Source organism: Chaetodon trifascialis, chromosome 4 (genome assembly GCF_039877785.1).
Source record: "Chaetodon trifascialis isolate fChaTrf1 chromosome 4, fChaTrf1.hap1, whole genome shotgun sequence".
In the NCBI taxonomy this organism is placed as follows: Eukaryota; Metazoa; Chordata; class Actinopteri; order Chaetodontiformes; family Chaetodontidae; genus Chaetodon; species Chaetodon trifascialis.
In genome coordinates, this window is record NC_092059.1 from 10,903,023 (window position 1) to 10,913,147 (window position 10,125).

The window sequence follows — 10,125 nt, forward strand, 5'->3', positions numbered from 1 at the left end:
CAACATGTTCCTTTCACTGGCAAAACGTATTTTATCTCCCATCTTGAATCAATCCGACAATTTTGAGACCATTCATTTGCTTGCAAATTGACTGGTTAAACAGGGAAGAACGTTTCATTTTACAAAAACAATAAAATACTTTGGGAATGTAAACAAACTTTCACAGGGATTATTGAGGATGTTTGGCTTTTTTTTTTTTTTTTAAAGTTTAACACTGCCACAGGGGAAAAAGGCAGGGGGGCTTGAAGGGTGGGTTTATCAGGACACTGTGTAATGTATTTAAACTTTTCTGAAACCATCTGGGGACAGGAAGTGAAACAAAAAATGTTTTTTATCAAATGTTTTCTGTAGATTTTGGTCAGCTTGTAGCAAAGAAAGTCAAAGAAACACACAAAGAGTAACAGTGATTTTACCTCCCATCAAATTAAGACCACTTTGAGCACCTCTTACAGCTACAATACAGTATTTCTTCAGATATGTTTACTGATAAGGTTGTTCCATTCAGACACGTGGACAAGCTTTTCACCATTTGCAGAGTATGAATCTGTGACCAGGCCACAGTTGCTGACAGCACAGCCTGGCCAGACAGAAGTCGTCAGATCCAGGAACTGTTTATTGATTTTGCTCCCTCCAGTTCAATTCTATAAAATAAAGCCACATTAAAACATTACAAGCATTTAGTTGTAAAAAATCAGACTCAGTAAGACGATTTGCAGAACACATCACCCATATTCGTGTCAGCAGCAAATCCTCAATTAGAGCCCGAGGCGACCCACCACTAGACAATAAGAATCCACTTTAATTTAGCACTGACGATACTGAAGTACGTTAGTCATGCTAGAAGAAAACTCAGAGAGGGTTTGGTAACAACAGGGTTGAGTACAATTCAGGAAGTCTGAGAGGAAAATACAATAACTCTACGAGCAGGCACTGTATGTTTGCAACAGCAATTACAACAGATCACTGACTTTCACACCATAACAACCATCAGTGTCACTGCATATGAAGTATATAGAAAGCATATCAATAGCAGTGCTACAAGTGAGCTACAAACACCAGGTGAGAGTAATCCTCACAGAATTAAGCTGAAGCTTTGGGCCAGTGTGTGAGAAACCTCAGTGATTTGCATCTCTCTGATGTCTCTGACGTCTCTGACTTCTTTTCCGGCTGTAGTCGCTCTCCTCACCCCAGCACTCGAGGCTGCAATCACATGCAATTTCTTCTAATTCTTCAGAGGGACAGCTGAGTGCACAGAGAGAGAAGAGGGCTGCTTGTTCATGTCAAAACACATGACACCGTTTTCCTATTTGTTTTTTCCTGTTTCGTCTCCTTCCCCCGGGCTTCATCAACGTTGAAAGAGAGATATTTAAAATGCCTCTCTTCAGAACTTCTCAGTTGCTGGTGCATAATTGGCATTTCGCTGACAATCGTAGAAACAAGTACATATGTAGTTATGTGCAATACAAATCCAACACATGTTTAGAGTCATTTCAAACCGTTCAAAAGCATTTTACAAAATACTACATAGAAAGTTCACAATTTTGGACAAAATGTCATGCTAATCAAAACACACTCTCTTTCTCTCTCTCTCACACACACATACATAGTAAGGCTTTAGGGCTTCATAAAACTTTGAGCATGTCATGCAAACACCAGTGTGTCAGTGACATATTCGTGCCATGCAACTGGTCGTCTGCACTGTGACATCAGTGCTCTTCTCATATAAGACATTAAATACATTAACATGCACATAAGTTACTGTATTTGTCCACAGCCGATACTGTGACTGAGGCAACAGACTGGTTGCATAAATCGTTACTGTTAAATCCTGTTTTTACATGATGGACGGATCTGACTTTTAATCACTTTTTTTTTTGTCCCACTGCTATAAAAATTAACCACAAAGCAAATTAAGCACTTTGCCACTGCCACTTCTATTAAAATGATTTGTAAAATGATATCCGTCAAGTGCTACTTCAGAAAAAAACATTGTGGGAGACGGATTTGACGTGTAGCATGTGACTGGACATTTTTGGAAAGTGGAAAGAAATCTTAAATCACCGTGTGACTGACTCAAAAACTCTAAGCTAATCGTCTCTGCTGCTCTTGTGTTCGTGGTGTCTGTGCATGCATAACACAGAGGTATCACCAAGCCTTCTCAATGCAGAGTGAAGATGTTGGTTTCGATGTAGGTGTATTTGGCAAGCGCCTGTTGCCTAGTTGCAGAAGATTTAATCATGGTGCCCACACTAGATGAGGCTGCAGCTGTAAGGTTCACACAGGTTCTTCAACCAGACAGAAATAAAGTACATATCAAATAATATGAATTAATATCCTTCTCATATATCCAGCACACATTTCTTCCATGTACAGTGAGCTGTGTTTCATGCAGTTAAAGTCATAACTTGTGGCTATTAAAGATATTAAAATCCAGGTATCTCGCACTGCAATAAATGCCTGCCTATAATTTTTAAACCTAATTTTTAAAAATAAAATCAGCGAGTACAAAGAAATTTTCAAGATTTTTCATTTCTTACTTGAAATCAACTGACAACACAAGTAACAGGTGCCAAAAGCACTGTATGGGTCCCGATTTTGTTTGTGTACTTTGTATGCGTGCTGCAATTCACGGCCTGCTGCTGGTTTCACGCTATTCTGCTGATTGACAGTGGCGGCTGTCATGAGCTAACAAAAGCAGGAATTAAAATATATTTAAGAAGTTATGAGGAAGAAAATGCATTCGATATGTTTGTTAGACCTCAAGTATTCATAGAGTGTGATTTGGTAAATAGGACTAAATGTAAACACAACTTTTGTTTGCTTACCAGAAAACTCCAGGGGGCACCTTTAACTTTAACTTTACTAAATAACAGACAAAACTCTGTTTGCAGCACGGACACGTTACTGAGGTTTTCCTCTCTGTTAATAACATAATTACATAATCAGATTATGCTTGCTTACTCGCTTTACTAATCTTTTTATATTTTCATTTTTGATGTGCATGTAAATGTACCTATTGTGGCTGCTCTGTTTGTCCCTCGCCCTCCCCTGTAGGAGGCGGGATATGGCAACTGGGATCAAAGGGTCATTTGCACATCAGGATGTGGTGCCACTTCAAAGCCTGTGCTGAGCCACAAAAGCATCTTTGTGCTGGACATGAGAACGGTGTAGCTAATGTAGAATCACATCCCGTGGATTTATGTCACATTACAATAATAAAACCACGCCACACATGACGAGCGCAGGGCAGGCAAGGACATCAGGACAGGTGGATGCACAGGTGTTGACAAACCTTTGAACCAGACCTGGCTGAGGAAGTTGGCTGGGAGATATGTCCAGAAATAAAACCCCTTTCATCTGCCCAATTCATCTGTTGCTATTGAGCCCAGCTTGGTTTAATGAGCATTCATTTCTGGGAGAAGGAACCAGGCAGACCCCAACCACCACAAATCCTTCATCCATCCACGTAGATCAAGAGATTCATTTTCTTCTGTTTTTTTGTTTTTTTTGTTTTGTTTTGTCAGATCTTAGAAGAAAGCCTCTCTTTAACTCTTCTTTTGCTCTCCTTTCATTGTAATGCTCACTGTTGGAGCCGTTTGTATAGAAACCAGTGCAAACATCTACTTTAAGTTTCAATCCATATCCTTGTTTTGCCCCCTTTGACCTCCAGGTCCCGTGACTTTAAAGGCCTGAGAGCAGCTTTGTTAGAGGCACCTCTCGCTCTCCCAGCAGTGTGTCCCTCTTGAGGCTGGTGCCTTTGTTCACCACCTTGAACTTCACCGACAGGTTCTTCACCTGAACCGAGCTAATTGAGTCAAAGAAGAAGTCCTCGTTGAAGACTGGGTTGCGGCTGTTCTTGATGATGTTGCTCCGTTGCTTCTGCAGCTTGCCCGGGTTCAGGTAGACGGACACGCAGCAGTTGATGCTCTTGATGTCAAAGTGCTTGTCGTAAAGACTCTCAGCCGCCAGGATGCGGATGAGCAGGCGGGAGGTGCTGGAGTCGTAGTTGGCGCTGATCCTCACCGAACCGCCTTTGTGCAGATTGATGGTGTGCTCCCGTTGGAGGCCATGGTCTGTCGCTCCAGCCCCACTGTGGAAGGAGGGCAAGTGGAGCCGTCGCTGGATGTTGGGGCTGGGCTCGGCTGAGCTGCACTCATCGGTGGAGAGGGAGCTGTGGCGGGCGAACGTCCGCTTGGCTTTCACAACTTTGGCCTGCGTCTCGTGGGTGAAGATCTTGAGCAGGGAGGCAGAGCGGGACAGCAGAGGAGAGCTGAAGGGAGAGGACTCGGCAGAGGAGCAGGTGTCACTTTCCCCGCCGCTGAAGTATCGATAAGGATTCATGTGAGAGGTGTTGAAGTCAGCTGGATTCAGATGGTTTCCACCTTCGCTGCTCTTCCCCTTCCTCTGGGTGTTTGGGGAAGTGTTAGGGCTGGCATGCTCGCAGTGGAACAGTGACTCTTTGCGGCGAGTGTGGGGGCTTTCCTTCAAGGTTGCAAAGCCATAAGGTGTGTGAGTCTTGGGAACATAAGGCAGGGACATTGCTGTTTGGGACTGGGGGTCTGCATTGGTGTCTCCAGCCACAACATCATCAGCACTCTCTATCTGTATGATGTGACGATTCGCTGCTCGCAGCAAGTTCTTGGTGTCTCCTGCGATCTTGGCGACCAGGCGTGGACTTCTTGGGCTGCTGATCTTCTTCCCACTGCTAATGGTTTGCTCTGAAGTTGAGGGTTGCAATCCTTCTTTGGGCTTCACATTAAGAATCTCTGGTTCCGGAGGGCTGCTGACCAGCTTCGGAGGAATGAAAAAGTCTGGGATCTTGTCGGGGGTGAGCACATTGCTGTAGGACGGGGTGACGCCTTTCTTGTCTCCATTCTCCCCCTGTCGCAGCACGCCAGTCTCCACTGACCCGCGGATCTTATCCAGAACCCACATGGTCCCACCAGCCAGTGGGATGTGTGGGTGTGAGGAGTAGATGCAGTCAGGTGTGTCTGCAATTAATAACACACGGGGGGTGGGGTGGGGTGGGGTGTAAATGATCAGAGGATGGTTACTCCACAGGGAACAGAGATAAAAATAACACCGAGCTGTTGAAGCACTGATGAGCAGTATATGTTGAAACTATAAGTACCTAAAGGTTTAAGACTGTATAAACACAACATATTGAAGCTTTTCTCGGCTTGTTACATTTTATGAAACAGGACATCACGTCTCAGTAGGCAGTAATGTCTGAGGGTCTCTGAACTGACAAATGACACAAAATTAACCAAAATTCAACTCGATTACAATATTTACCACACACAAAACAGTTATTGTCTTAGCCTGGCTTCAATGAATGGTTGTAATAAATATATATAAATGTAAATACGCTGCAAAGTCAGTCTGGGAAGATATTTATAACAAGAAAGTGGCTGCTTTACTGTTTTCTTTTGAATCTTTAAATTTCAAGTTATTTTATTTTACGTTGTGTTAACATGAAATATCTTTGCTCCCTCCTTTCCTGCTATAACTGAGAACCGTTTACGTGCATTTTATCCTTCTTTTATCCTTGATCTCTTCAGAAAATTCAGATTTGATTTTGGTTTTCAAACTTAACCAAAAAACATAACGTCGGATTGATTTTTGCCGAAATGAATAAAACTAAAGATTATCTAACAACAGATGTTCTTTCTGCTCCTTTAGATCACTTGGATTTAGGAGTTTTAAGAGCAAAAAGTTGAAGGAAAACATTAGTAAAAGTACCAAACGAATCTTCAATTCAACAGGTGCCGGAAAGCTTCCTCTTATTGCGCACCACTCGGTTTTTTTTAAAACCTCTAACGTCCAAGTGTCTTCACGTTTAAGGGCTCACACGCTGCTCCTGCTTCTAAAATGTTAAAAACACACTTACTGCACTGCAGAAAAGGACACGCTTCTCTTTGTCCGCTTGCTCCTTCAGTAACAGGTGTTTTCTCCTCGGTAAAGCGTGTGCGCTCGGCGGCGCTGCTCTGCGCCCTCAGACGATCTCCGCTCCGGAGCGCCGTCATGCGCTTTATACGCGGCACAGGACCGCGGCTGACCAATAAGATCAAACTGTGCGTTTCCCAGCAGGGCCAACTAGAAAACACACTGGTTACATGTCACAGGCAGAGGGATCTTACAGGTGGGTTTAACATGTTTAACCAGCGTGGACTGACCAAGTAAATCATGCTTTATGGGAATATCTGTACTGGTGTCACAATAACGACAAGTACACTTTGCCACACTAAAATATCACGGTCACTGCTTCACTCACCTTGTTTTCGTTCCCCAGAAATCAAAACGGGTCTTTTAATTGATTTCACTCTTGGGGAGACATTTTTTTTTATTTTCACCAGCACAGACAGCACAGAGCTTTGGTGCGTCAGTAAGTCATTGTATGTGATAAGATCAGTTGAGCTGGAAGAGCACATGCAGCTGAGAAAGACAATGCTGTGTGGAGGACATGCACCTGTGAGGTTCAATTCGTTCTCCCAGTCTTCTTCTTCTTTTTTTGTGTCTGTCTTTGGGTTTAAACCAACTGATCGGTTTCCCTGGAAACTTTGCTATGGCAACAAATTCATTTGTCTGTCTAAAATAAGAAGGGCCCCACTGACTTCATTGATCTGCAGCACAAAAAGCACTTTATTTGTTCAGATTGCTTGGTTTTGAGTCAAGTGGCATGTAGCCTAAGCTGTGGACAGAGAGGGACCACGGCCGCTGCTTTATCAGAGATCACTTGCATTGAGTCAGTAAGAGCACTGCATTGACTTGAGAGGAAGGACCTAAAAAGTACAGATTTCAGCTGCTGTGAGTGTCAATATCTGATGGTAGGGAGGAAAGTGTCCATTAAAGCTTTACAAACAGTAGAGTAAACAGATATTTAATGTGAGTAACCCTGGAAAAGATGTCAGCTCTGCCAGTCTGTGCCTCACTCAGATGGAAAATGAGATGAGCTTGATTGTTCTGGATGGAGGTGCCCTTTTTGTCACATGCTAATTGAGAGCTCGCAGACTAAAACAAGCAAAGCTGTACAGTAAATGAGCTGTTCGGTTGGACTACCATTTAAAGAGCATTAAATCTCTTTAGTATCAAAGTACTTCCCTATATTCGTCACTAGGCAAACAACAATAACGGTTAAAGTTAGGAAAACCAAGGAGTCTGCAGCCATGCTAACTGCAGCAGGCATACTGCTGCTATGAGTCAAATGCTAACGTCAACCTGCTAATGTGAAAATACCAACGCTAACAAGTTGGTGCTTTTTGAATACATTGTCAAAGGCAGTAAATGAGTTTGCTCTGGTCTCTTTCTTGTCCCTATGAAGTTATCAACATATTTCAGTCTGGACCAAAGTGGAGGACCAATCCTCTGACAGATGTTCCCACTCACAGAGCAACGAGGCTAGCATGTCTAAAAACTCAGCAATGCTAATCTGCTCCATCAGGACTGAGTGGGTGCATTCTGATCAGATTTGGTTGACAGTCACCTGGAAACATAAGCAAACAGCCACACAGCTGTCATCATGTTTTGATTCAAATATTGCTAAATCTTGATTGGCGCGCAGAAACTTGTGACATGGTGTGTTTTCAGCGGAGCCTCGCCCACTGCTAACCAGTGAGAAAAGCAAGAGCAAAAGCCCAAATGCAGACATCTGTCATACAAACCGTTCCAGTGTTGGCAGAAAAGTTCATGTAAATGTCATACAGTAAGAAGATGACTGAAGAAATATGTTTTCAGGGACATTAAGTCAGGATAGCTCACTCAAAGTTCACTGAAAGGTCAACGGACGCCTAAATGTATGGATATATTCTCAGACACGTGATGCATAATGTAAAACTAATGACATTTGCATATGCATATCACATTTACCAACCCACATGCTAACATATCCACGTCTGTGTGCTCATGCAGCTGTGCAAATATGCATACACACATGAATCCGGATCCAGAGACGAGGATAAACCTGCAGCATAACATTCTTCACCAGGTTGTGAAAGTGAACCTTGGATGTCACGGTTCAACCTATAGCGACAAAGGCACACATCAGGACAGGCTCAGTCTGGCATGTAAACCCTATTAGCTTTTTGAGCTCTGAGTGGAGATAATTGCACATCTTGTCCTGCCAGGTCTCTTCAGAGGTCATTGTCTGATGTAATCAACCTGTGAAAAGAGCCTCTTACCATATAGATTGCAGGGACGCATTCGAACCCTCACCCACTGCTGTCTGTCATGTGAAGCCAGCAGAGAGGCAAGCAGCGTGCACTCAGCACCCAACAGACACTCGACCGGTTACACTTGTCAAGCAGAACACGTTTGAAAAGGTTTCAGTGCTGAAGAAATCTCAATCATCTGTAGTTATGCAATTCAAACTGCCCCAAGACTTGTCAGTTTATTAGTGGCCTGAGCCTTTTTGTGTTTGAGAGTTATTGTTTGGTCAAAAAAATACCATAAAATGCTCATTACAATTTTCCAGAGCCCAAAGTGACATCCTCAAATAGATTGATACAACACAGAGATGTGTACGAACATTGGCTCTGTAGGAGATGTTTGCACATTTTGTCTCATTTTGGTCTGAATTTATGCAGATATTTATGAATTTAATGAACATTATCTGTATCAATGCTTTAAAATCTCCATATCATGCAACTTTGTCCACAACACTACATGTAAATATTATATAAATAAACATGCAAGTTGTAAACTGTGAATGTTTGAGCTTTCTTGCTTGAAAAATACCTTAAGCGATTAATTGAATTTTTGGTAATTAGCGTTCGGTCCATTGATTTATCAGCTACAGTTTACTGCAGCACCTGAAGTGTTACTACAGGATAAACCCACTTTAATATTTAATAACATAAATGGGAGAAAAAAAGAGAGTTTATTAAAATGGGAACAACATCTGCTGAGAAATACTTGAATGTCACACTACGCCATGCCCACAGTTAACAGCTTCCTTTGTGAAATAATGAGATGGCTACATAAACGTCTGAGGATCTTCAGCGTTGAGACGAGGACAGACTACAGCCTGAGAAAAGGTTAATGTGTCTGTTCTGCTCTCATTAAAAGGCCAGATCCTACATCTCTGTCTGTGCAACACTGAAGCTATTACAACCCCAAAAGTGCAGAAGTGCACTTTTTCAGTGGGTGATACAGAAGTGCTTCGGTGTGCTGCTTTTCCTCTCCCTGGATAAACAGATGTACCAACACATAGGCAGAGATGAGGGCAATTATACATGCAGGGAAAAAAATCAGAGGAAGGAGTCAACCCGCAGACACCTGCCCTGCTGACTTCCTGGAAAGATAGGGAGGAGGACTTGTGGAGGTGTACGGAGAAAAGAAGCTGGAAGACTTAACAGGAGCTGCACAATAGCTCTGCAGGAGGTGCACCTCCAGGTTTGCTTCCATTGAGCAGTGTGTGCGTCTGTCAGCATAGACTCTAAGCACATATGGTCACTCATTATGGTCGACGCGTCATCGGGTCCATTTTTACCCCACTCTCTTTTATTGTTGCCATCCATTTTTCTCCTTCCTGCCAACCCCCTTCCACACAACTTCTGTTGCCTTGGAGACATCTGATGTCCTGACATATGAATCAACCCCCGCCACAACCTCCCTCACTCTATTCTCCTCCTCTTATCTCACGTCTTCACCTCTCTGGTCTGTTACAGTTCACCCAGTTCATCCATTCCTCAGGACGTCCAGCCGTCCACCGGGGGCTCTGGCTCAGTCCACTCATCGGGAGCCTGGAGATGCCAAACTGCCTGCTGGAGTAACACATGTGACTCATGGTCACAGTGTGGGCAGTAACATCAGGCTCTGATCCAGGAGTCGGGTTAATACCCTGCAGTTTAAGCAGTGTTATCCTTTCGAGACGAAAGACAACGCGAAGTATGAAAGAGAGAAGCAATCCTGCAAATGCCAGGACCATTTGAGAGTCTTGCTCGTTCTGGTCCGCTGAGCTGGCATTTGGATTGGACACACGCAGGGCAAAAGGTCAGACCTGTCGCCACAGGAAACAAATTTGATGGACTCTAAGCAGCAAAGATAGTATATCTCCCATGGGGAAGACTGATGTAATGACCTAGGAGCTTCGGGGAGTTTTGGTAAAAGGATGCAAAATGAAACAAA

The 10,125-nt window shown here is 43.3% G+C and overlaps 1 protein-coding gene across 1 annotated transcript; it reads right to left on the minus strand.

Annotated features, from left to right (window-relative positions):
- Positions 1-209: 209 nt before the first annotated feature.
- Positions 210-6,000, minus strand: LOC139330643 (C2 calcium-dependent domain-containing protein 4C). Its single transcript, XM_070961670.1, has 2 exons — positions 5,891-6,000; positions 210-4,991 (listed from the first exon to the last, which is right to left on the minus strand). Exon 2 carries the CDS (start codon positions 4,933-4,935, stop codon positions 3,682-3,684), a length of 1,254 nt encoding a protein of 417 aa, XP_070817771.1. The 5' UTR covers positions 4,936-4,991; positions 5,891-6,000; the 3' UTR covers positions 210-3,681.
- Positions 6,001-10,125: the final 4,125 nt, after the last annotated feature.

Bases quoted from the DNA above. Each gene is read 5' to 3' on its own strand.
- LOC139330643 (XM_070961670.1), bottom strand. From the start codon at position 4,935: ATGTGGGTTCTGGATAAGATCCGCGGGTCAGTGGAGACTGGCGTGCTG.